The sequence below is a fragment of the Lingula anatina genome, chromosome 7 (assembly GCF_051362555.1).
Source record: "Lingula anatina isolate TDL-2025a chromosome 7, LinAna3.0, whole genome shotgun sequence".
Taxonomy (NCBI): domain Eukaryota; kingdom Metazoa; phylum Brachiopoda; class Lingulata; order Lingulida; family Lingulidae; genus Lingula; species Lingula anatina.
This window is the reverse complement of record NC_141773.1, coordinates 2622943-2650823: the sequence shown is the minus strand read 5'-3', so window position 1 is coordinate 2650823 and position 27881 is coordinate 2622943. Positions and strand designations below refer to the sequence as shown.

Sequence of the window (27881 nt, the reverse complement as noted above, 5' to 3'; positions counted from 1 at the left end):
TTGCCTTTCTTTTTAGGGCTGATTCCCAATAAAACCATCGTTCTATGTACATCGATCCAACTCCGCGGGTTGGATGCGATCAGATTGAAAGATTAACACGCCTCCTACTGGCGTTGAGTAGATTACAGAAAAGCTGGTGATCATACGAGTTCGTTTAAAACAAGAGGAGGCGTGTTAAACTGGTTCCATTTAGCGAAAGTCCCCGCGGAGTTAGATCGATCGACGTAGACCGATAGTTTTATTGGGAAGGAGACCTTAGACTTTCCTGTTTTACATTACATCTGATAAATGCTTTTGTCAGCAAACAACACGGCTAAAGGATTCAACATGCAGAACAGGGCAATCCGCAGAGATGATAACACATACTTTTTCTCACCTAACACAATTATTTCTCAGCAGAGTTCCAAATCTGTCTTGAAATTTAATCTTAAATGAACCGACATTCTTAAACAGGCTTGTATCACAGCACATTTTGATCAGGTGAAGAACTATCTTTGACAACTCGTTCAAATCTAAAAACCCATTGTGTAATGGAGGGTGTGCTTTTAATGTCAGAAAAATTACGAGCTTTTAATGTCAGAAAAATTAAAGCGTTTTAAAATTCTTTGATGTACATAATGACTTGTGACAACAATACTTAATGCACCACCTAACTATTTACATGTAAAAAAATCTTTGTCTCAAATAAAGAGAAAGCGCATAGGAGCAAACCTCAAAGAGAACGCCATGTAAAAATGTTATTTGCAATCACTGTTTGGGCTTGGGTGTCAAAACGAGATAAAGGCGAAAATGTCCATTTTACAAAGTCTGATATGTTTAATCGAAAATTGTCTAATTTATCAAAATGCATATTAAAAACAATCCCCCCCCTCTTTGTTCCTACCCTGAAATTTTCCATTACCTGTCAAACTGTGACGGGGGATTCGTCTGATTAAGCCACTGTTTACCAAAAACAGTACCCTGAACTGGCTACTTGGGCATATGTTACTAATATTGACAGTTATAATTATTTATAGTGAAGAACTCACAAAACAAAACCCAACGTTTTATACAGAGATTGTTAACAAATGTGTGACATACCTTAGTGAATTCCGAAAACAAAAACGCCATTTGCATTCCGACGAAGCAAAAAAGTGGAATATTTAAATAAATCTTAGGATCCTTCATAAGCCTGAAAATAGCAAGAAGGTGCTTTTTGTTCTCCCCCACTGTCGATCTCTGATCACGATCCACTTTTTGATCTTTCAGGGTAAAAACTGTGATACATATCCCTATTGTCACCAAACCCATGTAAGATCCAATGAGGGTGTAAATCAAGAAATCTTCAGGCCTGTGCGGTTGGGACTCCGCCTGCACGGGACCCGACGGCCAGTTATTCGGGCAACTATGTCCGCTACAAAAGGATGGAACCCATGTTTCATTTAATAACAGTTTTCCTAGATTATCCGAATCATTTATCACTGAATTATTCCAAAGATTGTCGTGATTGTGTTTTGAAGGTTGAAGAACGACCATAGAGAGCAAGGAACCGATTACATGGGCTAATTTGAAGGTCGACCAGAAGAAGCCGTTGAAGGTGCTAATTACTTCGTCCGCGTTTCGGCCAGTGAAGGCGGCGTTCTGGACAGCGGCCGTGGTCACGACGTACCCCTGGGCAGTAAACAGAGGCGTCCAGAACAGACCTAATAGCGCTGATGCGGGAAGCATTGTATAAAACTTGGGATAGAAATTGGCTGCGTAGTACAAAAGGCTTAAAACGAGATGTAACAAGATCGTACGCCGAGATGCTAACTTTGCCAGTAAGAATGGGGCGTAGAAAGAAGATACTAATAAACTGCCATAGCTTACACTCAAAGACGCCACGCCAAGCCCACCCTCGACGTTCAGGCTGCTCTGAAGATTCTGAAGACCAAGCCAGCCACTAAATGATATGGTGAATATCGCTGAAACAGCGACGAGATCAAGATACGTTTTCCTTATTTTCCTATTTAAATCCACTTCATCAATTTCAGTCGACTCCGATGCATTGTTTGTAATATTTGAGATGTCTTCATAGCAGGAATGTTCGTTATTAAAAAGTCGTAATTCACCTGATATCTTGGAACCGCTCATGCTGTCTGGTCTATCTTTACCTGCAGCTAAAACTGACATAATGTTGCTTTAGTTACACGACCTGTTTAATAAGTGAATGCATTTCAAACGAAAGAGAAATGGTATTATGCACAGGAGATACCGGTATATTGGTATATCCTTGTTTTCAAACTTTTCACGTGAAAGAACTACAGGGGTCATCACTAAGCTACTGAGGTGTCTTATTAGGTATCAAAGCACGTAAAACACTGACTCGGTGTCATGAAAAACATATCAGTTAGTGATACTGAAAGATGGGATGTTCATAAATTCTGCCTCCGCTGACACCTTGCTAATTTAAAACAATAAAACCTACATAAACAAGTGTTCTTACATGCATGTCGCCGGCGCTACCACGTTCAACAATGTTTAACATTTAAACTTACATCAAACAAGCCAACTTTACATAAACGATGTCAGACAGACATTTTAAGAACATTGCGATTTCTCACGCGAAATCACTCAATGATAAACAGGGTTACTTCAGTAGAAAAAAGGTAAATTTTCCGCACAAGACTAAGAAAAAGCACAAGATTAAGTAAGACAAAGCACAAGACTAAGACAAAAGCATTGATATGTCAATTCCAATTAAAGAGAAGCGTCTGCGTATCATATAAGCAAAAAAAAAAAATGATAGTGCCCAAGCTTCAGGCATTTGCTATGCCTATATCAGCATTATTTTTGGTTATTTAAAACGTAGTGTCCGTTCAATTAAAAACAACAACCTTTGGTTATTGAATTATTGAATGAACTGCGAGCTTGTTTCGAGCATGTTCTATAAAGTTGAAAATGCGATTTTATAAAGTTTACACAATTACAGGTTTCTGAAGGCTGATCCATCTTGAAATTCTTCAATAATAATAATAATAATAATAATAATAATAATAATAACCGTTTTAAGAAACTGTTTGCTGGTCACACACACACACACATATACAATTAAAATAAATAAATAAATAAATAAATAAATAAATATACCCGAGACAGGTGTGAACCGCAACTCTAAGTTTCGTCAGGTCTTTATTCAAAACCTTGCACACACACACACACAAACACACACACACACACACACATTTAACCTTAATATGATTTTTTGCTAAAATGTATATTAAGTCTCCAACATGCCACAGTTGTCTGGGCGATCTACGTCTGAAAGACAGTTGTCGACATTTTTATCTTGTGTGAATTTTTTCATTTTTTTTTTTTTTTTTTTTTGACATTTTTATATGTTGCCTATGAAAATGTTGGTGTCGACTAACAGCCTAGGGTGTTAACTACTGCAGATTTTATTTCAGGCCCAGATACAGGTGTGATACAGCGTGTGACCTCTGGCGGAGGGAGCTAGTGAAGGGCAGTGGTGCAGCGGTTTGTTTACTAACAGTGGGGTGCACGTGTTGGGGTACTGGGTACTGCCGGTGAGAAAACCAGTAGGTCACTTATGATTAGTTGTCTCACCGTGTCAAACAAACAATTGTTATTGAAAATAAATAAATCAGAAAATAGGTAATTTCATCAATGCTGATTAACTGTGATGGTTCATTGTTTGCACGTGCGTCACCAGCTGACATGCACGGTTGTTGTCAGTATTATACGGTTATCTACAGTAGCTCAATAAACCGCGATCACCTGTGTTTTGATTTGCATGGTGGCATATCAAAAGATGTTCAGTAACTAGTTAGTTTTTGGCATGTGTTATATAGATGTGTCTAACTTGTAAAAGGTCCACTCTGGGTAAAAAATGATTTAGGTACACGAAGGTTTCATGGTAGACGTACACTTGTTTAGAAAAAGCCCCCCCCCCCCCCCCCCCCCCCCCCCCCATTGAAATTGCTGGCTGCGGGCTTGCAACTTGGGGTTTACAGTTCATATACTACTAAATTGTTCTGCTTATTGCAATCAGTACTATTTCAAGAGTAACAATAATACACTGAATTATGTCTTCTTTCGTCAAAATGTAAAATAAAGACATTGTGATTTTTGACCACAGGACGGTCAAAATGACCACATCTTTATTCTAATGACTCAAAATGCACCACTGAACCATAAACACGACAAAAAAATTAACTTTTCGAGAAAAGAGAAAGTTCAAACAACAGCGCTGAATAACAAACATTAATCAATATTATATCATATTAATAATATCTGCATTGACAGGCAGAGTTAAAATATCAGAAACAGAGGAAGAAAATGCAGAGTTTATATTGATAGAACTGTTTAATGAATGATTGTCTTTTTCGTAACGTGATTGTCTTATTTATAAACATTTGACAAAAAAGATGTCCAATTATCACTCTTGGCTGACACGGTTGAATAAAATGGGGGAGGGGAAGAGGAAATGACCTCCTATCCCCTCCCCCCTCCCCCCCTCACTCACACACACACACAGACACACACACACACACACACACATACACACACACACACATACACACACACACATACACACACACACACTTACACACACACACACACACACACACTTACACACACACTCACACACACACATACACACACACACACACACACACACATACACACACACACACACACACACACACACACACACACGTTCCTTACCTACAAGTATCTAATATCTATCAAACTATGACGGGGGTTTCATCAGAATGAGTTTTCGATCGCCAATAAGAGTAACCTTTTAACATAGACAGGCCCGTAGCCAAGGGGGGGGGGGCGGTGGGTTCGAAAGAAAAAGGTTCGTTTTGGGTAAAATTTTATATAGGTACACATAAACTTCATTGTAAAAGGTCCACTATTTCAGAAAAAGACCCCCCCTTCTGAATTTGTTGGCTAAGGGCCTGATAGATGTATCTACCTGATCTTAACAGTTACATTTACAAGGGTTCACGGAAGGAAACCTAAAACTCCATACAGTTCTTATAATGTTAGGTTTTTCACTACAGCTATCTTTGGTTAAATATGCAACTGATATCGTTCATTGTGATATATTGCAAGTAAGCTCATCTGCTAACTTCATTTTAGAAAAAATACAAATTCACTCGATTTTTAGGGTAGTAAGACAAAAGGGTTAGGAATCTGCAGAATGAAAGATTCAGTTTGAATGCATATATAAGCAGCTAGGAAACTCAACCAGGTTGTGAAAATAGATTACACAATGTACGTGCCTGCCTCGGCATTCATTTTGGTGAGAATTTATAAGAACGCTGTGACTGACTTTGACGGACTGGTCATTTCGAAAGGTTTATTATTTTATTTTCTTATTATAATTCTGCCTTGGATCTTTCAACAAATCATTTATTTATCGAAAAATTGTTTTGAATATAAAAAATGACGTACCTTTGTGAATTCCGAAAACAAAAATATCATGTGGAATCCATTGAAGACATACAATGGAATCATTAAAAACAGATTGGGGTCTTTCATAAGGGTGAAGGTCGCCAGAAGCAGCTCCTTCGTCTCGTGCACCGTGGCCTTTACATCGTGTTCCACTTCTTGCTCTTTCAGGGCAAACGCTGTAATGCACATCCCAATCACAACCAGTCCCAAGTAAGTCCCGACCAAGATGTAGACCAAATGATCTTCCGGACGCGGGGACTGCGTCTCAGAGTGAATGTGTCCCATCACCCAATTATCAGGGCAGCTGTGAATGCTACAGACGGATTGCGTTTGGGTTCGATTGAAAAAGCTATCCCCGAGACCGACTGAGCCATTTCCCAGCGAACTGTTCCTCTCCGAATATCGATTATGCTCCGACTCCTGTAGCACTAACGTAGAGAGCAAATTTCCCGAGACTTGGGTTGTGTAGAAGCAGGACCAGAAAACGCCGTTAAACGTACTTATAACTTCGTCCTCGTTGCGTCCGGTGAGGGCGGCGTTTTGGATGGCAGCGGTGGTCACGATGTACCCCTGGGCGGCGTAGATAGGCGTCCCCAGTATCCCGAATAACAGGGCCCCAGGGATCATGGTGTAAAACTTGGGGTAAAAATTTGAGGCGTAAAACAAGAGACCGCAGCCGAGGTAGATAAGCAGGGTATACCTGGGCCCTAGCTTCACGAGAACGTACGGTGCATAGAAAGACGATACAATCACAGCCCCGTAGCATACACTCATAGCTGCTACACCAAGGCCGCCTTCAAAATTGAGGCTGCTCTGTAGATTCTGCTGGCTGTGCCATGCATTAAAAACCACAGTGAATATAATAGTAATCACAGCCAGATCCAGATATGTTCTCCGGATCTTTACGCGTAAATCCTCTTCGTCCATCCCTGACGGCTTGCAGTCGGTATCTGAATCATCTGCGTGTTCGTCTACGGGTTTACAGACCCCGGATAGATCACGAGATTGAGGAAATTCCTGTAACGTGTCGGACTCGCCCATAACACCAGCTTTACCCTCGCTATTCAAGGACACAGTTTCAGCCATCGTGTTGACACAGGTACCGGTGTGCTTGTACTAGGAGGTAGGTCGACGCACTCCGGACACGGTAGACTGTACGTTAATTATCCGAACAGTTGATCACGCCTGCTGTCATCTCAAACCAATGTGCATCGACCCGCGCCTAAGCTTGACCTTGATATAAGAAAACGACCGTAATTTCAATCTACTAGAATGATATATTTTACTGTGTACTCATACTCAGTAGCGCTCACAGCATTGATAAACAATTAGGCCAAAGGGCATATTTCATTTGAGGTCGCGCAGTGTGTCGGCCACATTATATACGGAGCTTTAGAAAAACAAGGGGAGGTGCGACCAGGCAGTTTGAATTAATTTAGTCGGTGTAGTCATTTGTGTAGCATTTAAATTGCTTCATTTGTTATCTGATATTTGAATTGTATGGCGAGGAGGAGTGCTTTAGGCATATATGTGGTAATCGCGAGATCGGAGAAGCCTTTGATTTTCTAGTTGCAAACTAGTGTATTTATTTGGGTTGCAGGAACCTTGGGTGGCGGATGACGCTCTCGTGTGATTCTGTTTACCAAGTATACCTTTACGTTTGACTGTCGATAAGGTTTACACAAACTAGACGATCAATAGTGCATTTGTCCTTCTCTCACCCGCATGTTGCAGATTACATATTTACACAACATTGGGCATTTTGACACAACTAATTCAAACGTCCACTGGTATATATTAACATTTAATCCTAAACGAATTCGAATGCATTTCGAAATGTAATGCGTACCTGCTCTCTCTCTCTCTCTCTCTCTCTCTCTCTCTCTCGTCTGCTTTTACTCCTTAATTTTTTATGTATCATTATAATTACAATAATTATTTCATTTATCATTTTTCCCTTTTGCTGACATTAGCTCAGATATCAGTCTTGTTATGAACAATATCAAAGCATGTTTACGTAATTGGTAAGCTACATGTATTTGATAAGCTGAACTGATATAGCGCGAAGTACACGTTCCTAAAGTTTACCAGGTGAAACACATTGATAGTTTATTATGCAGGCGTAACTCGTACAGGGGAATAACCTTTAGTGAAGCAAGCATAAATTACACCCTGTAACTCGTGTTTGAGGAAAGCTATTTAATATGGAACGAGCACATCTTGTGACTTAACTAGGTCTGTAGGGGTAGAGAGACAAAAATGGTGTTTAATTAAAAATAATCAAACCTGTTTGTTCGCACCAGTGATACACTATGACACAAGTGATGGACAAATTAAACGACAGGACTTGAAAAACGGCATCTTCTTTTCATGACAACTGCATTCGGGTAAACATTTGCCCAGTTTATCCGTCCAAGATATAAGAGCTAGAGCACTTGGAAAAGGTTATCTCTGGATTCTGCGTATTTCACAAGCCCAGATGATAACCACTGATCCAGGAGTAAGCTCTGTTAGCTCTATATAGTGATAATAATAATAATAATTAATTGAGCACAAAGAAATGGTTTACATTTACAGGCTCGCTAACTACTACAAAATACAAAATAACAATATAAGTAACAAACTATACTAATCTTCGCAATGATACACGCTTTTTAATTACACTGTTCACAAAAGAAATATATAAAACAGGTTAGTTGATGGGAACTCAAAAATGTACTGCACAGGACAGAAAAAGCGCCTGGTTTCCCTTGTTATTGCAGTGGATAGAAAAACATTCAAAGCAAAGGGCATATGTGACAAAAAAAGAAAAAAAATACAAAAGATATAGAGAGAAAGAAAAAGAAAAAATCAAAAGAACTATGTATGTCTTGCGAATGCAATTCCCAGCCAAGTGCAATTCATTTAAATCAAGCATAGTATCTTCAATATGACGCGGCACAGAATGACTGACTTCTCACAGGTTGCGCTTTGTGCATCCGTCGATATTCCCATACAACAGCCCACAATACTTCACCTATACATCTGCGACCGCCTTCGGTGATCTGAGTAGGCGTGGGGGAGAAAGAGTTGGAAATCATTTTCCTTCATTTTCCACCACCCCCACTTCCGCTGTACCAAAGCACGCATCAACTCAGAAACAAAGAAAATTCAAACATATAGAGCATAGGATAGATAAGGTAGTGGTAGACCACATTTTCTTACATACACTTGACATTGCGTATATTATCCTACAATAATTACCATTGAAGAAAAAGGGTATTTTTTCTATGATAGAATCATCCGTGATCACACAAAATCTCGCCGCCACCGTAAAATTTAATGCCATTTCGCGGGATTTGACGGAGCGTGTGATAAAAATAATGACAGAGGAACTAGTGTGGGGAGGAAACTTAAAAGCCAGACAGAAGTCATCCACAGACAATTTTCTATTTGATATCTCTGAAGCTTTGTCGAATTAGTCTGTTGCAAGACAATGCGAATGAGTATCATATTTTTCGTATAACTTTGGTATTAGTTTCTAAAACGACATCCCCGGAGCAAAGAGTTTCAACCTTACTGCTGAAAAGTTAACCCCAAGTCACGCGGATTCTCGTGCGACTTTTAGTTTCGCATGACGTCAAGCAGCGCAGACAGCCTCTTTTTTAGGTTATCTCGGAATACAGATTGTGGAATACAGCTTTTAGCTAAAGATAGCACACGATCACATGCACGCCTCACCTTTGTAAATTCTGCATAAAGAAAAGCCATCTGGACCCCATTAAAGACGAATAACGGAAGAAGCAGCGCCATCTTGTAATCCCGCCAAAGGATCACCGTAGCGAACATCATCTGCTTTGTATCGTCTGCTTTATCGTTTTGTTTCCGGTTTGGTTCTTTGAGAGCCACAACTGTGATAAGAATCCCAGTCACTACCAGGGCAAGGTAGATACCCAACAGAGTGTAAACTAATGACTTTTCCGGCCGAGGAGAGTTTGTTTCGGAGTGCAGATGAGCTGTTTCCCAAGTATCCGGACAACTGCGGACGCTGCACACCGAGAAACCGTCGGCGCTCTCGTTCCGGGTTTCGGCAAAATACGTGCCGTTATCTACCTTGTGTTTCGCTTGGCTTAGAACCAACCAAGAAATCATGTTTCCGGTTATGTGTGTCGTTTTAAAAAGTGACCAGTAAATGCCATTGAAGCGACTTATTACCACGTCCCCGTCCCTGCCCGTAAGGATTGCGTTGTCTAAAGCAGCCGTAGTAATGATGTAGCCCAGACATGTGAAGAACGGCGTGGAGACCAACCCATACAACAGAGCTGCGATACCGAGTGTATACATTGTGGGGTAGAAATTAGCAGCGTAATACAAAAGTGCCGCACTTACAGAAATCAGTATCGACTTCTTTGGGCCCAATTTGTCCACCATTAGCGGCGCATACAAAGAGGATGCAATCGACGCAGCGTAGAATATGCTGAGAGATATAACTCCTATGCCATCTTCGAAGTTCAGGCTGCTCTGGAGGTTTTGTTGGCCCGACCAGGCATTATACACAACGACGGCTATTGCAGATATCGTTCCCAAGTTGATGTAGGTCTTTCGAATTAACCGCGAGAGAGACGGATATCCTTTCCGTACTGAGACACCACAATCCGCCGTAAACTTCGTCGTCTGCTCCATCTCTGTTAAACTGATAATTATGTACAGTATTTTAGCTTGGTCGTCCAAAGTTTATCCGAGGGCAAGTGACAACTGTGGCCTCAGTTTGTTAATGCGTACGTTTTGTACTGCATGATTGTATGTTGTTTTAAGATGCGATGGACTAGACTTTAAACTTCTCCAGTCCTGTGTCTACTTTTGTATGCACATGATCTTTCTCAGCCGCACAACCGAAAGTATAATAGTTGGGTTTCCGGGGTGACAGCCATGGCGTCCCCTGAACTGCGTTAGATATTACTTCAGCAGCAAAAGTTGCGTTCTCGGACGATCGAGTAAACAAAATCCGAAATGAAAAATGCTCATGGAAAATGCACTCTTGACGCAGTGGATTAAAGAACTGATAAAATTATTTAGATAATGTTCACAAGTAGGTCCTTCATCGAGTCTCATGTGTCATAAAGATAAAAATCAGTTTAGAGACCGAAAGCTTCCAGGTACTGCCAACAGAACGAAGAGACCCGATTCTCTATCTAGAACTTATTTTGCTCCAAACCTGTTATTTGAGACTGCTAAGCAACACATATGTAGCAAGCGCTTACAAGTACATATACACTGCTGAGAATTCATCTACATGTAGATATACGCGATCCATGCACAACCAACGTCAGTGGTGCCATTTCAAACTGGAGGATGCCTTAATGTGAAATAACTCAGCGTAGAAAAGCTGTGTGCTGGGGTCCTAAGTGTAGCCGTACTATCCTTCTGTCCACTCCACAAGCCTAATGTCCATGGCGGTCAGTATAGTAGTGGTCACTATTACTTTGTAAGCGTTGAACCATAATGTACCACATTGTGACGGCCTCTGCAGATTGAAAAGCTTGGTGAAACCACGTGGCGCTAATAGCCAATATGTTACATGCCTTACATGGGATTATTAGTAAATAAGTGTTATGTCAGAGGAATAGCGTTTCCCCATCTTACAAGTGTCAGAATTCATGCATTATTTCAAAGGCTTGATTTGTGACAGGTTATTCATTCAGGCATTATAATCACACGTGTCAGGCCGTACATCATTTGCCACACGTTTGATTGGGATTTGTGAATTATTTAAATCTGCTGGAAATCAGCGTTTAAAGTAAACGAGGAGGGCTTTAAAGCTGATCACTGTAAACATGTTTGCACTGTATATTAATCAATCCACATAGAGTGTTTGGTCTGTTTACAGCTGACACAAATTTGGGAGGGATTTTTATTGATTTTATTCGAGTGGAGTGGTTAATTCTCGTTTTATCATTTAATCTCAGCCTCCCCCACGTTTACTAAAGGAAAGCATGTATTTTGTAGGTATTAGGGAAAGTGACCTTCTGTGTACATATCGGTAGTGCTGAATTCAATAAAAACGACAGGCCCTGTTATTAAACATGAAAACAAATTATTATCACGCCTTCGTAAAATGCCCGTGAATTTCGTGTTCATTGCAAATTATACTTTTAATGTGAAAAATATGGGAATCAACTGTTGGCTAAGTGCTGTCATTATGACATTGTTTGTTGGGCGAGGGAGACAGATATATTCAAGCAGAAAAAAAGACGCGTAACTCCAAGTCAAGTCGACCGTGTAATTGAAATACCCACGGGCGCTGTACATCACAGGCAGGTGAACGCATGCGCAAACGGCGTCAGTCGCCCTCTAGGGGATCATTCCCAAAGATACTGCCGTTCTACGTCGTTCGATCCAACTCCGTAGAGCAACCAACGCTTCTCCTCGTACTCGTTTCTTCGCTAACTTTTCGGTGTTTTTTACTCAACTGATTAATCTGTCAGTCTGATAGCATTCAGCGTGAGTCCCAGCGGAGTTGGATCGATCTAAGTAGACCGATAGTTTCATTGGGAATGAGCCCCGTATGGACTTCCTAAACCTAACGCAATAAGCGTCTCATGATCATGGGTTTGGACCACTTTTGTGTTGTCCGACAACAGTGTACCAGATACGCACGTGCATACAGAGATTCGTTTTCTTCGGTCTCATATTATTGTTTTGAAGACCAAATGACAAAGAGATGACCGGGCAGCAACTTCAACAAACATGTGAGTCCCCACCTGTCAAAACAATTTGCATAGAAAAGACTGATCTGGTTCTGATCTGAAAAAAACTGATCTGATTGACTCTAGGCATACAATATTTAGCACAAGTTGGGTTAATCTAACAAAAGATATAAAAATACGCCTTTCTACACCAATAATGTCTGAATTACCCACTTTAGACGCGCATCAGGAATTTCAAAACAATAACCACAAAAGGCAGTGATAGCTTCAGGCCCCACAATCCTATACCGACACTAATTTTCAATATTACAGTATAACAAGTGGCCCCAGCTAGAGTTATATAACTGCGGAACTTCAGGCATAACTAAGGGCCCCACACAAAATCTATATTATGAGCACATGACACGGGCAATGATGCGATTGATTGACCCACGAACCTGAACGTTAACGCGCTTGCAAATATACGCGCAATTTTCACGTCTAGCGCTTTTGACTTTCAATAATGTATCGTCACAATGCAATTATAGAACCAGGGGAGGATACTAAAGGAACGTGCCCCTCCCTAAGCTGGGTACTGAAGTACCCCATCATCCCCCTCCTCCCGCAAAGGACAAAACCAAGCACTATCTCCATAGTCTCACATATTTTAACGCATTAAATATTTCCTAGTGTATTATACCATACTAGCTAACCCGGCGACAACATTCAACGCAAGTTTTTGTCCTTTTGCCCCCAACCCATGGGGAAATTCTGGGACTGCCAATGGAGTGTTATTATTTCGTCTAACAAAAACATCGGATCTTCAGCTGACGAAAGCCGATGCCGTTGTCTGTCAATGTCTGATCTTTGTGTTTGTAGTTATTCGGAACAGAAAAACAAAATCCTGCCAATGCATGATCTATTTGTTTGTAGATATTCGGAACAGCTAACAAAACACGGCCAGTTCTGAATGCCTGTCGTTCCTGTAGGTGTTTTGTAAGTAGAACATATATATGTAAGTGTCCGTGTGGTTTCTGTCTGTGCTTCATCAGACCAAAATACATGTTTAAAAATTCTCGCCTTTTTTTGTGGTTGTTGATGAGTAACTCCTCTATCCGAGAGCATACAGTTTATCTGTCTGTCCGCCCAAAACACATTAAATGAGATTGATAGTGTATTTCACAGTTCAAGGTTACCACATTTATTATATAGTGAGACTTGGTACATTTAGAGGCAAACAGTGCCTCTTTGATGTTTATGTAGAAAAAAAAGGCGCAAAATGATTTTCCTGTAATTTCCCTATAACTCAAAACTTGTCTGAAAACGTTCACCCGATATATAGATCGTAACTTAATGACCAGTTTTGGCTATACCATAGCATTCCTAAATGACCAAAGAATAAGTATTGGTATTTTCAAAAAGTTATATCTTTGTTACATTTAAATTTAAAACGTGTTAATCCTGGGTGTTATGGTTTGGTGGGTATTCACCAAGATATAAACATACATGTAATGAGTCTGAGGCAATCTATCTAACTTACAGCTCATTCAGAACAAATTGATCCGCGGACTAACTGATCCGCCGACTAAATATGGCCGACACACTTAAAAGCGATGTCGCTAACATCTGATGGTCTACAAGCCTCCACACTCGCCTTCCTTTCAGGGGTCTAGCAATTAAACCTCGAAGCCGTGATTTAATCCGTTTGATTTATCAACCGTTCTTTTTTTCATCAGATCATCATCTAATAATAATAATAATAATAATAATAATAATAATAATAATATATTGATATAACCAGCGCCTATCATAGCGTTTGATATAATTCAACTTGCTGACTATCAAAAAACATAATGTAAATTGTTACTACATGTATGCTCTTCAATGATATCCTAACCACAAAATGATTAGCCAAAATGCCCTTGTTGATAAACCTAAATATGACAGTGTAAAAATATGAACACCAATGTCAAACGTTTCGGCCCAGTAGTGCCTTCCTCAGTCTTATCTCCCGATTTCCTTGTAAACTACATTTTCCCTTCAAAGAAAAACCAATCATTCAAAGTGAAAACAGTAAGAAAACCGGGAAATGAAACTAAGGAAGGCACTAGGCCGAAACGTTAAAAAATGATGCTCATTTGTTTTATATTCTTGAAACTATCACTCCCTTTAGGAGGAATTTGCAAAAAAAAAAAAAAAAAAAAAAAAAAAAAAATTAACGATCAACGGTTATCAACCATCGCTATCGTTGCATTATATTACTGGTGATGAAATGCAAGCTGTAACAAAGAAAAAAAATGCCCGTTAAAGGTTATCGTACCCATAAACTACACGAAAAATGTAAACACGCATCCGATTAGCCCCTATCAAGGATTTCTTCAAAAGAGACGATTTTCTTTCACATGGACACTATCTAATCGTCAGATTAAATGTAGACCAAGAAAACGCCCAACGTCCGGATGCTACACCCCCCTTCTTTCCAGCGCACATTATCTCTCCGTCTTTTTATTAACAGCGCGTTTCTTATACAGAGAAGTGTGTTGAAATAACCTATCACTCCATCGCAGTATCAAGTCAATGCATACACTACAGTAGTGTTCAAAGATTTTGCGTAATTCTTGGCGATCCATGCCGACCTATACAGGAAATATAGTCTGTCGCGTGCCGTAGATCAAACTCGGGCGCTTTGATAAATTTTTCCAAACTGGGCCTAGCCTGACTGACGTCACAAGACGACAAAATATTGAACGAACGACTGAGGGTCTTAAAATCGGCTGGTTGTGAACGTGACTTGAATATACCGTAGTACTACAATCTCCTATCAATCAAAAACCTAGAAATCAGCCACTTAAATACATTCCATACAGTGCGTTCTTCGCAATCATGATGCATATGAATGCATAGTTTAATAAGTTCAATATTCGGTGCGCGTATGTGAGCCTTAAGTATTTACTACGTTATACAACCACGTCAATCATGCACACCATTACCAGAATGAATTAAAGCTGAGAATAGCAATTTCAGTTTTAGTTTCCCGTATAATCCTATCACAACCCTCTTTGATCTGTTATCTGAAAAGTGCACACACGGAAATACATTTCTAATGTAATTATGAAGCATATAAATGCAGTACACATTAGTTACCACATCAGTTACACGTTTTAAATGTCTGAAACAGTTCAAAGATACGCCGTTTTCGTGCACCTGTATATTACACATTTTGTCGCAATAGGCCTACAACTAATCTATACCAAAGCACGTAGAAAAAAATAAATTCAAAACAAGGAACAAACAAGCGAAAAAAGAAAGAAAGAAAGACAAAAAAGGAAAAGGAAGAAATAAAAAAAGGTAAGGGATCGAGAAGGAGAACTTCAAAGCATCTAATTTGGTTAATGTAAACAACACTCTTCTGTCAGTTTTCAGCTTCTTTTCTATCGATTCAACAGATCTAATCCCAAAATAAAAGGTACAACACAGCGCCGAGACTCAGGTGTAGTGTGGTTTATAAGAACACCCAACCATCATCTTTACAACATAGCTGCCCTACCTTTGTGAATTCCGCAAACAGGAACCCTAAATGCATCGCACTCCACGCAATCATTGGCAGCAACGCCGCCATCTTGAATTCTCGGAGCAAAAGAATAGTGGACAATATGGAAAGTCTTAATTGGGACACCTGTGTTACTTTAGCTGGTGGAGGCTTTTCATGGGTCGAATCTTTGTGGACATCGACTTCTTTGATTAGAAACAGAGCACCAATAGCGCCAGTAACTGACAGGGCTACATACACGCCAACAAGTAGCAAGACTAACTCTTTGTCAGGTTTTGGGGACCTAGTGCTAGCGTGGGAATGAAGACTCCGTAAGATGCTTGGGTCGCTGTATAAACTACAAACAGTTACATTGATGGTAGATGTTGTATCCTGAGTACGCTGCATTTCGGAAACATTGAACAGAAATGTGTCATTTTTGGTGTCTAGCGATTGGTTTTGGCCGGTATGGTCAGACTGTTTTAGCACTAGCCACGAAATGAGATTCCCAAATATGTTAGTGGTTTTAAAGAATGACGCGAACGTCCCATTAAATCCACTTATTAGGATGTCTTCCTCCCTTCCAGACGCTCGTGCGGCTTTTATGGCCAGGGTGGTCACAAAACAGCTAGCAGCAGTCATTAACACGTTGCCTAGCAACCCGAAAACGAAGACAGTAGGAACGAGGGTATACATCCGAGGATAGAAATTGGCACAAAAGAAGCCAATCGCTGAGCAGATGCCTGCAATGATGGCTTTCTTGCAACCGATTTTTTCGACCAGGACTGGGGCGAATAAAGCGCCCAGGGCACTGACGCTGTAACCTACAGTCAGAACAGTAAGTCCCAGTCCATGCTCGCTGTATAAACTGCTCTGGAGGGTCTGCAGCCCGTTCCACGCCGTGAATACGAACACGAACACCGTGGAAAACCCTACGAGCCTGAGATACGCAAAGCGAACAACACGGCGGCTGCATGTCTGTGGGTTGCTGTGCATTGAACATGGATTCTTGGTATACATCTCACCTTCCATCTGAGGCCGCTGTTCATTCACATTGGTGCGAGTAGCCATGATCAATGTAATTTATTGCACATATGACCCAATTGCAGCTTAGAGCTTTAGAGGCCTTCCATAAATAGCTAGCGTCCTTATTTCCGTGTTTGGGGATCAATGGCAGCTAGTCGTCGGGGTCATGGCAGAGTACTGCAAAAATAACTTGAAATTGCAGTCACGTACAGATAATGACAGCTAGGACGTCTCAAAATTTCCCCACACCTTTACTTGCCCGTCTCCACGATTGGTAAACTGGCTGACAATTGGGCAAGCTGCCTTTGGTCGCTTGGGTTTCACAATATCGCCTGGCTAAATAAATCGGCCACACCCAATCCCGGTGTTCATTAGTCCTGATCTGACACCAGCATCGGATTAAAATTACAGCAGAAATTATGTCTCGATCTGTATGTACGCCATCATATACTATATCCCGCAAAGAACCGTATGTGTGTTGCTTCCAGTCTGCCCAGTCCAACTGTGTCTGCACGTATGCGCTGCAAATGTTTATAAATTATAGGCTATTCTACTTGGAAACATTTGTCTGTGTTTTGTTATTTTCATACTCTGTCATATGCATCTTGTATTAGGCATCAGTATGTAATGCAACTGTGATACCACACATCACACCCATACAATAGACCCACATGCAAAGGCCCAGATGCACATGTATATTGTCGCTGGCAGCCAAAGCGGATGCATATGGCTACCGTTCAATAGTTACGTTTGCGGTAAAAAGCATATATATTTACTCATTGAAGTGCACTAGAACAGAAAGGGTTATAAAAACAAAGCTACATGTTTTTATCAGCACGGTGGAATGAACTAAATAGCGTGGCCTTGGAGGTGGTGGGAAGGGGGGGGGTGGGGTTAAAACGCTACATTCCCCCCTCTTCTCAACTTCAGTAATACGCAAATATAGGTTGTTCGTAGACACTTACATGCATATGCTCGACCGCATGAATGTACTTGTACTAAGCTTGTAACATAGACCGCATATCTGATATATGCATGTCACAGAGTATAAAAACACATGCTAACCCGCACAGCTTCGATCTTTGCAATGTTTACCCTTTTATTTAAGTCGGCCTAAAATGTCATCAACCACAAACCACATGGAAACTCTGTCATTTATATATTTTAATTAACGTACCCTAGTACAATAATCCGTTAATATGTGCAATGATCCCTTGGTGAATGATATAATTGTATCTATGTTAGAACGTTATCGTTTTAAAAATATCCCTTGTGGGGAAATAAAAATATTTATATGTTTGATATATCTTGAGCGTGTAATTTTTGAATGATTCATGTGCTACAGTGCACATTCAACAAATAGCATCACGTAAGCTTGCAAGTGGAGCACAGTTATTTTTAAATATAGGTCGAATTTAAAAAAAGTCAAGTGCCTATTTAGGTCGACGCGGTTAGCGAAGCAGAGAGACTAGCAAGAAAAAGTCCAGGATATGTAGGGTAACATAGTGAGAACGAGCCATTACCTGCACTATCCGAACCTTTTTTCTTATTTCGACTTCTGCATTCACTGATAAGCCGACCGCTTACAAGGTTTCGGCACGTGAAAATATAAAAAAGTCGATCATATTACATTAGGCATCTTGTAGCTGTGCTATGTTGCGTTAGTCATTCTCAGTGGTGCACCACTTCTTGTGAGCTAGCTAAGCTCAGCGTGTATATCTTAAATTATACAGGTATGCTTGAAGGCACGAAATGGCAGAGCGGCCTTTGTCTTTAAGGTTAAAGCAATACCAGGGGAGCAGTGACCTTTTAGCATTAATGCTATGAAGATTTTTCCAGCCTTTCAGGTTCGGTGTTATTTAAAGTGGGTGCGCATGTGAGTGAGTGTGAATGCGGTAGTTGTGACAAATGAGTTGGATCAAATTTGTTTCTTCTCACTTGAAAAACGGAAGAACTCTGTACTCAGTGCAGGGTAAATGTTAGGGGAGAACACAAGAAAAAGGGATAGATTTAAGAAAAGGGAAAAGGAAAAAACTCGTTTGAGCGTTTTTGTGTATTTAAGCCTATAACCAAAATCTCTATGTCTTTGTATGCACAATATATCTGTCTCATTTTTGTACTGTTTGAAATATCGTTATACGTGTCCACGTATATCAGTGTATATGCCAATTAATTTCTGATGAAATAAAAACTTTTACAATCAAACATAAAAATCAAAATTATTAAGGCCAAATACATGCATTCGGGGCGCTGGGTCATTTAGCGGTGGCAGCTAACGTTATGTATACTATACGCGTTTGAACATATCCCATAGCAATATGTTTTATCAATATCCCGCAGTTCAGGCCGCGAAAACAATAAACTCCTTCAAATAAGCGTATCTGATGTCGGTATTTTTCTGAAATGTAAATGCAGATTATTTTCCAAATTAAAATCTCGGCACGTGATGTAAGGAAAATCAACCTGACTTTTCAGAACATCAAGGTGCTTTTTCACCTGCATTTTCAGGAGTACTGCTCAATGTACAAACAGAAAATTAAAAATTAGTATCTACAAACATATTCCCATAGTATCAATTTTACTGCTTTTAAAGGAAAAATAATGTTATGAGTGACACACGGTGATTCATAGAAAATATGTACTAGTCTTAATTTCCAGGAACCTTCTTGGAACTGAAATGTAGTGGCTAAATAAAAATTTAACGAGGCATTTCTCTTTATCGTTCATTTTATTGTATTTACAAGGAGAATAACATTCCGTACATTACAGGTGTGAAAAGAAAAGAATTGAAATGAGTTTTGAAATTTTGATCTTTGAAATTCATTTTTATCAAAATTTCTGCACCGAGTGAGTTGCCTTCCCTGCATCATATGTGTGTCCAGTCAGTGTCATATTATCGGAGGAAAAACAACTTTACTTTTATCTCACTCCCTCTCCAATACAGTGACAATTCAATTATCGTAAAAATTACCAAAAATTCTTCAATACCAACACATTAACCCATGTTTTGTCTGAATACAGAAACAATGTAAACGTTGAAAGAACAATGGCATTTATATATAGTTTTTGTAAAAAAATTGATGGAAACATTAAAACTATGCTTATCAATGCCTATCGGAAATTATAAAATATTACCTGGTGTCATAAATTACGGAGGAAATGCCTCATTATCTCCCATAGCTCTTGATAAGGCGGATATTTTATATCATTTACACTGATCTAAACATACATTTGTCATCAGCAAAAATTCCCACAAAACAATGCTGTTATCATTTTATATATCAAGCAATAATAGTCATATATAAAAAATTGATATCACAAGCGTGCAAAAAGCACTGTTTATCACAACATGGGAATCGATTTTTTTGGTTTGGGTTTTTAAACACTTTAAGCAGTAAGGTGTAAAACGTATCAAAATATTGTTCCCAGGTTATATTTAACGTTGGCATTGAACGTCTGTGACGTCACCTACATGTATATTTCGGATTAAGGAAAATGTCCAGCGTTTTATATGCTTAATGTTAAGACATGCTTCACATCATGCAGTGGCCAAACCTATGGGTGACGTAAGTGCAGAAGCTCTTTGGTGTATAAAAAAGGATAAACTTCAAATATAAAATAAGGTTCTGGCGGACCCTAGGGAGTAAGTACAGAGGTAGAGTAACATTGGTTTTATAAGCCTCACCCCGTTATTATAGTATGTGGGGAAAATAACTTCTGGAAAGCTCTCCATTTATCCTCTTAGGAGCCGCCTTTCCAAAAGCACTTAAAAACATCAGAAAAATTGAAAACCACTTTGCTATAAAGTAACAGCACTATGTATATTTAAATGCTGAATTCAATTTACCCTTAATACTTTCCACTGACCTCTTTTTTTAATAATTATGCTTACAATAAACCATTTTCGTTTGAGCACATTAACTATCTCATAAAAAATCAAGATAAAAAGGACAATGTATAACCTTTTGACAATGTTTACCCCATCATAACTTAGTTTTCAACACGAAAAGAAAACCTCAGGAAGCACATTACAGGAGATATGATTACAAAAACTAGCAAAATTGTTAAGATCCATATAACCTCACGACAACGACACCTAACTGTTTTTTTTTTCTGTGGCTTCTTTTCACATATGGCACAAAGACTCCCGTAGCTATGCACTTGAGAATTCTGCATCCATTGATTGTCAGGCACATTGCCTTTATTTTGAAAATGTCTCCTAGTTTTATAATAAGCACAGATGTGCGTTATTCTTTAATAGACGTCAATACCTCGTGAGCAATTAATTTTACTTGCGGCAAGTTCATTTCTTTATCAAATTCTCTCCACATTACTTCGCAGCAATCGGGGTTTTGTTTGGCCTCGTTTGAGATTTATTCAACGGTTCCTGCTGCTGCCTCAATGTCTCTTGCTGTTCCTTTTTTAATTTTTGTTGAATTAGAAAAGCCTCTGCCTTGCACAATTTGACGGGTGGTCGCTTATAAGTGTCTGCATTGACGGTAGTAAAGTCTAGCTTACCGTCCTTATTTAGAGTATGCTCTTCGGGAATATATGGCTTTACGGGGTCAAACTCTTTTGGAATGTAAGTAGCCTGGGTCGTAGACTTAGTGTCGAACTTCTCAATGGGAGGGAAATATTTCTGAGCCTCGTGGAAGTCTCCGTATCGCTTTCTGGGTTGCACGTTCCAGTTCTTGTAGAATTCCTTGAAGCTTGTGCGGCCGTCAAACTTCGGCTTGTTTTCGTCCAACTTCGTAATTGGCGCCAAAGCCCGTGGCACGTGTGCAGCGGCTAGTTCCTTCTCGGTGAAGTCGGCCTGAAAATATAATGTTTATGATGTATCATTTCTGTTTGCATTGCCCTTTTTGGTTTATTTATGTCACTGACCTTTAAAAATTCCAAAATAAAAAATGAAACTATTTTCTTGTTTTGCAACATCATTGCAATGTACTATACATGGTTATATCAATTAAAATTATGAATTCAAAAATCCAAAACCTTGAAAATCATTGATGATATCAGAAACTAAACAAAGCTAAATAAAAAAAAGAAAATAATATTTTTTCCAGACATGCATTATATCAGATCTATAGTCCCATTACTGAGAAAAAACACGCCTTGAACGACCCTTAAAAGTTCTCTACCAGCATAAAACTTCCTCAAAATACATACCATGGTGACAGTGAGGCCATCAAACTTGCCGTCCTTAGGTCTGTATGTCTGATCCTCCTTGACAAACGGTTCTGGCATCGGGTTCAGCTTGGGGTCGTGGCCTGGGAAATTGGCCCTCTGCTCTGTCACGAACATTTGCCTGTGAGACAGGAATTCAGATATTTGAGATTACAGTGGTGGACCGCAGCTTGCATATAGGGGGCGTCTCGATAGTCCGAAGGTTCATTGGTCCGAAGGTTCTATAGTGAACATTCGGACCAATGAACCTTCGGACTATTGAACCTTCGGACTATCGCCACGGCCCCTGAATATATATATATAGTGTAAATGTACAAATTAGCATGAACTGGAATAAAATAAGTAGTGGAGTGAGTGTATGGTAGTTAAAATGAGTGTTTGCGAAGAATGCTTTGTTTTCTCTTCCTTTCCTTTTTGAAAAGTTGCTTTATGAAATTCGCCATGCTCTCTGTTTATCATGTTCTAAAATATTCTTAAAGCATCATTGGAAGAAAATACTTTTTATTTCAATCGTCATCATCATTCTTCTTCTTCTTCTTCCTCTAATAAATATCATTATTATTTCTCAAGTTTTTTTGTTCACAAAATGTCTGTAACTTACTTGTCATCAAATCTAATCCTGATGGTTTCTGGAGCGGGTACGGCCATGGGAGCACGGCTTGCTTTGGCTCCCTTGTAGTCCCTCTGAGTCTGCGTCTCCGCGAAGAATTTCCCGCGCTTTTGTGAGACAATTGGCGGTCTCTGTATGAAGGGTTTGGGCCTCTCTTGTCTCTCACCTTTGTACGTCATCATATTAACTGTCTTGTGATCTTGTTCGCCTATAACGAGAATGTTAAAATTGTTCTTGGTTCAACCTTGTGATAAACGGCGTACTGTTATAATGAAATTACGTGTTATTTTTCTATCTATTGTAATTTTATTTTTCTTTTAATTTTCAATCACATTACTAATTAATGTTAGTGTGCTCAAACAGCAATTTTTTCTCTCTATCCCCCACCCCATTTGTTCTGTTTTTGCGAGAACCATGATCGCTATCAATCTTTGACTGGTGATGTATAAAACAATGCATTACCAGTTGCACTTCAATGTCAACAAACTAAAAATTACAATTTCTTTCTGTGAACTTAATCCTTTCCTGTTCACATCTCACATTAACTTAACAAAGCACTGACTTGAATTAATGATAATAATAATAATAATAGGAATACACTTTAAAATTTGGGTAGTATAAATTTATACTCTCACGCACCTTCAAACTTAATATCCCCCTCTCCGATCTTGCATGGTTCTAGTTTCTTGGCGTAGGCTCCTGGGTAGGACTGCTGCTGCGTGCTCTGTGGTAGCTTGTTCTTCTGTTCTGGGTACAACACAGACCCTGAAATATTTTAAGTAAAAATATTTAGCAATTTGAAATAATTCATTCATATATACGTTTATCTTAATATAACATCCGCTTGAAGGGAGTTACTAGATTTGAAACGATACTGATGAAATTGATGATGTTATTAGTTGGACGGGTACAAATACCCTTAACAACAGACACCCCCCCCCCCCCCCCCCACAAAAAAAGAAAGAAAGAAAGAAAAAGGAAATGAAAAGAAAGACTCTCATTACACCATACTGTACACTGTAGCATGCCAGCATGATAAAAAATACCGGAGTAAATGTCGTCAATACCGACCTGTAAAACTTGGAAGCTCTCCGAAACGAATGGCTGGCTGAGGCACCCAGTGTTTGAAAGATTCTTTATTGGTCGTCCGTGTGTCTAACTTTGCCGACGTTTTCCTCATGTACCTCCCCTGGGAAGTGGGGCGCAAGATTGTCTCTGAGGGGAGCTCTTTTGGACCATATTCGGCGCTGTAGAAAGTGACGTTTTGAAACGGTCCCTTGTCTATCTCGTATGTGTCAGGCTGCAAAGAAACCAGATAAAATTGTCATCCTTTTTTTTTCTTTTTTTTTCTTTTCTTTTTTTTTTTTTTTTTTTTTTTTTTTTTTTTGTTACGACAGCCATTTCTATTTAATTTTACGCACTTTATGTTGAAACAAAAATGACACGGTAGTAATTTTGATCTTTTTACATTCGTGACACCACTCAAAACCATTCCTTTAAAACATGATATTGTTATGAATTTTTTTTACAGTGTGAATCAACTTACAAACGCGAACGGTTGGACCCTAGGCACTTCACCGTGTGGTCTGAAGTCATCCCTCTGGTTCGTCTTGAACATCATGGGGGGTGGGTTAGGGTCACGTGGTGTCTGTGGTGGTCTCTTGCTGGAGCGGGGTCGGGCGGAGAAGGCTTTAAATGTCTCCTGGCTGGTCGTTAGAAGACATTGCTTTTGACGACGCTTATTTATTTTGCCCACTCGTTTGCAGTTCTTGTGGTGCTTATGACGCCTGAAGTTATCAAAATTTTTTATTTATTTATTTTTTTCTTTGTCAAAACTGGGATATTTTTTAAATGGTTAAATCTGTTTTTTGCTTGCACGTTCGTTCAATTGTTGGATCATCTGTACCAGTACAAATGCGTAACTTAATTGTGAAATACGAGAAAAAGAATAGGAAACAATTCCACGCAGTGAAAATCTTTAATGCGCTGTAGGCTTTGTGTCTCTACAATTCCAAATCGACCACACGTTAAAGGTTATAAAAAACACCTATTCACTAATTGCTGATATATTTTGTCGCTTACACTCACAAATGAAATAAATAGGGGCTACTGTGATTTGTTGACGCTTCCTAACACACTTTATCGACCCCAACTCAGCTATTGTACCCTTTCACAAAACACTCAAATTTGATCAATCGATCGCCAGTGTAGATAGCTTTATACTTTCAAAACCATTGTAAATTTACTGCGAATGGCTTAAAGTCGTGTTTGTAAAAGAGTGCGCAAGTATAAAAAATAACCCAGTAAAAAGGTAGGGGATATCCGTTTAAACAACATTGTCACTTTAATAAGTTAAATCTATCAAATTGAATACTGCAGCACTGTAATATATGAAGGGCCTTGTTATATGGGAGTTTATGCGTACAATATGAACAAAAATAGCAGGGATATCCCCTACCTTTTTACTGGGTTATTTTTTATACTTGCGCACTCTTTTACAAACACGGTGGATATGTTGGCTAAATAATATGAATAAGTCTTTTATAGTTACAGCGCTCAAAACTGAACTCAGGGGAGCGAGGCTTACCATACACACTGTACATGATTGATTTGACCATAAATGACAGGGAAACAGATATGTTGGTTAAATAAAATGAAGAAGACTTGCAAGGTCGACGTGTGTATCAACATTCTTTCGGGGAATGGGTTTAAAACGTGGTTGGCGCTTAAAAAGAGGAACCCGGGTAGGGAAGGGGCGTGCCATACGTACATGATAGTGAGTTATAGACTCACGTCACAGCAGTAATAGGACGAGTACCTTTGACTAAATTGTTATTGTGTCAGCAACTTACTAGTAGACTCGGGTATATTGTATCCGAATCATCAGCCAGGATATTCTTATCCATCCAGGTACATATCGCTTAATTGTGGTCATAACACCTGCATTATCTCTGGTTATCTTAAATGTCAAATGATACCGAATCCCCCGGGCGCAGTAGGCTGTGCTATCTAGAATACATTTCCTTAACTCAGACCCAGACACTTCAAATACACTTACTAGTAATCCTTTTTCACCTTGCAACATAAAGGACTAGGGTATTTGCTGAACCGTAATGCACTTGCCTTGCTTAGACGAAACTTTTAGTGGACTCACTTTATTTACAAAGTCCCCCATGCCTTTTATTTGATAAAAGCGGGACTGTAAACATCCTGCGACAAACATTTACTGGAACAACAACAACACTCAGCAATAAACACATTAACGTAAGTGAATTCCAGCAGCTTCCTCAACGCTCTTGAGCACCTGAAAATCACCCCAGTAGTATTTAATTTACACATACTGTGTATGGCCTACAATCAGCGGTGCAAATAATTGAAATTTCGTTGTTGCATTTGTAGTTTGAAAGAGGATAATATTGATACGGAGATTTGGAGCTGGTGTTGAAAGGAGAAACAGAATTAGTCACTAGTGAATAAATGGGAATGCTATAGACCTAGATATTACGGTTGACTCGCGAGAATAACTCCTAAATGATAAACCCGCAAGATTGCTACGTTGTACATATTTGGTGTAAACCTTCGGTAAATAATAACTTCGCTCGCTATCAATTTTATTAGCAAACGTGGGGGTCTCGAATTGATAAGACTACGATCCAATATTGCTGTAAGTTCCAACAGTAAATAATCTTTTTTGGGTTTTCCAATGGTTGGAATCTTGGATAGTGCAGCATGGGGCGGAAAGTTCGAATTATATATTACATTTTTATGTAGATCTTCATAGATGCATCAGTATTATAACTTATTTATGATATACATGTATACTCATCCCCCACCCCTTATTCTCCCCGCGTCAGGTATGAAGTGCACCTTTGATTATTAAAACTGAAACCAAGTCAGGGGAAGATATATTGTATATATAAATGGGAAGCAAACACTGAGGCAAGAAAACAAAGTAATATGCGAATTTCCATACACATATGAGCAAGATTAATCTTAGACACTGGCGTTTGGGGTGGGGTGGAGGTTAAAAGGGCCACCCTTTTGGTTGGAGAAGGGCCGCTCTGAATCACAATTTTACCTATGTTCTATTCCATGGATCACGTTCAATCAACTAATGTGGTAAAAATTTCAACATTTTCAGAAAAAAAAAAACCTTTTGAAGTTGCTGGCTACAGGCCCGGCCGATTCTATTACATAAAGACATATCCAGATACATGCATACTGTATACTGTGATGTGCCAGGACACACAGTTTCATCTTCAACATCTAAACTCGGGTTCAAGTTCACACATTGTTGAAGAGAGACACATATACAAATTCAGATCCTACCGGTACACTATTATATTTAGAATACTCTTCTCCTCGGAGTCAGACCATCAGTCTATAATATAGCTTGTAAAGATTACATTCCACCTAAAACTTTTCATGCTGTCATCAAACACAAATATACATATAGCAACCATGTTATTTTAAAACTACACTGAAATCTAGAAAAGCATGTTTTAAAGTCGGGATCGAATTATAATCTCAGTATGATTGTGACTGTATATCACCACTGAGCTAGTACTGTGCAATACGTGCTCTGAGTAGAGGGTAGGGAATACCTTTTGCGTTCCGCGTGATTGGTCTTATTTTTCGAGCGTGATGTGTTATTTGAGCCCAATATATTCTGCGTGAAACGTGATTCAGGAATTCTTGGTGATTGGTGTTTGGCCTGAATATATCTTAGTGATTTCAAGAGCTGTTTTAATCTTGGTGATTGGTGATTAAGGGGGTGGGGGGGGGGGGGATTCATTCCCTACCCTCTGAGTACTCGTACCCGGTATGAAGGCCTACGCACAGCTAGTGTACTTAAGTATAATATAAAAATATGCTGCTATATATCAGACATACTGTATATGCTCACTTACCCACAATCACATATTTCACATATACACGTAAAGTCAGGAAACTCCTGCTTCATAATCTGCTCGAGGTCATCGTGAGTCAAAGCCATGGTTGAAACCTTGGCGGTGAAGCGATCAGCTGAGTTCTAGCTTCCGAATTACACAGTTCTGCTTCACCTGGAAGCTCTGTTAGGAACAAATATGGATCCTAGCGCCCGTCTTCTTCTTTTGGCACGAAATTGTGGGTCCTGAGTTTATGGTCGGAGTCAAAAGTCACCTAAATATCCACTGTCAATGTTTCGCCACTCCGATCTGTCAAGTAGCAAAGATCCAATACTATTATTGTAGTAGCACGTTGTGGTGTGTACAAGCACCCATAGCAACCGCTGGTGGCAACGGGACGGGGTGAATGGCTGTTGAATTTACCTCCCCCGGTAGGAGTGATGTCTGTTTATTGAATGTATTGCAATAATTATAATTAATTCAAGCACTGGATTTTCTCCTAACCATTCTTATAACTTAATAAACATATA

General features: G+C 39.4%; 3 protein-coding genes across 5 annotated transcripts in view; all 3 read right to left on the bottom strand.

Annotated features, from left to right (window-relative positions):
• LOC106153218 (N-acetylglucosamine transporter UNC93A) overlaps window positions 1-17076 on the bottom strand; it is a 38673-nt gene extending 21597 nt beyond the window's left edge. Inside the window, exon 1 of one of the 3 annotated variants that reach the window (XM_013527064.3) lies at window positions 15658-17076. In XM_013527064.3, coding sequence (XP_013382518.3) covers window positions 15658-16710 — 1053 coding nt within the window. In that variant the 5' untranslated portion in view covers window positions 16711-17076. Of the gene's footprint in view, window positions 1-5445; window positions 7278-9165; window positions 11057-15657 lie in introns of those variants that run through there. The other 2 variants (XM_013527065.2, XM_013527063.2) reach the window with 2 other exon arrangements.
• LOC147760609 (N-acetylglucosamine transporter UNC93A-like) lies at window positions 988-3299 on the bottom strand. Its single transcript, XM_087018234.1, has one exon. The coding sequence runs from the start codon at window positions 2149-2151 to the stop codon at window positions 988-990; it is 1164 nt and encodes a 387-aa protein (XP_086874360.1). The 5' UTR covers window positions 2152-3299.
• Window positions 17077-19374: 2298 nt separating the features above from the next.
• On the bottom strand, window positions 19375-27723 carry LOC106153214 (uncharacterized). The gene is made up of 7 exons (XM_087016935.1): window positions 27373-27723; window positions 24009-24249; window positions 23534-23762; window positions 23102-23227; window positions 22454-22670; window positions 21835-21973; window positions 19375-21478 (listed from the first exon to the last, which is right to left on the bottom strand). The coding sequence occupies exons 1-7, from the start codon at window positions 27456-27458 to the stop codon at window positions 20996-20998; spliced, it is 1521 nt and encodes a 506-aa protein (XP_086873061.1). The 5' UTR covers window positions 27459-27723; the 3' UTR covers window positions 19375-20995.
• Between the last annotated feature and the right edge of the window lie 158 nt (window positions 27724-27881).

What these genes read in the sequence shown, in the direction of transcription:
- LOC147760609 (XM_087018234.1), bottom strand. Translation starts at nt 2,151, where the DNA reads ATGTCAGTTTTAGCTGCAGGTAAAGATAGACCAGACAGCATGAGCGGT.
- LOC106153214 (XM_087016935.1), bottom strand. Translation starts at nt 27,458, where the DNA reads ATGGCTTTGACTCACGATGACCTCGAGCAGATTATGAAGCAGGAGTTT. An exon ending in GGGTCCAACCGTTCGCGTTT is followed by an intron (nt 23,763 to 24,008) that starts GTAAGTTGATTC and finishes GTTTCTTTGCAG; the next exon opens with CCTGACACATACGAGATAGA. An exon ending in ATGGCCTCACTGTCACCATG is followed by an intron (nt 21,479 to 21,834) that starts GTATGTATTTTG and finishes TTATATTTTCAG; the next exon opens with GCCGACTTCACCGAGAAGGA.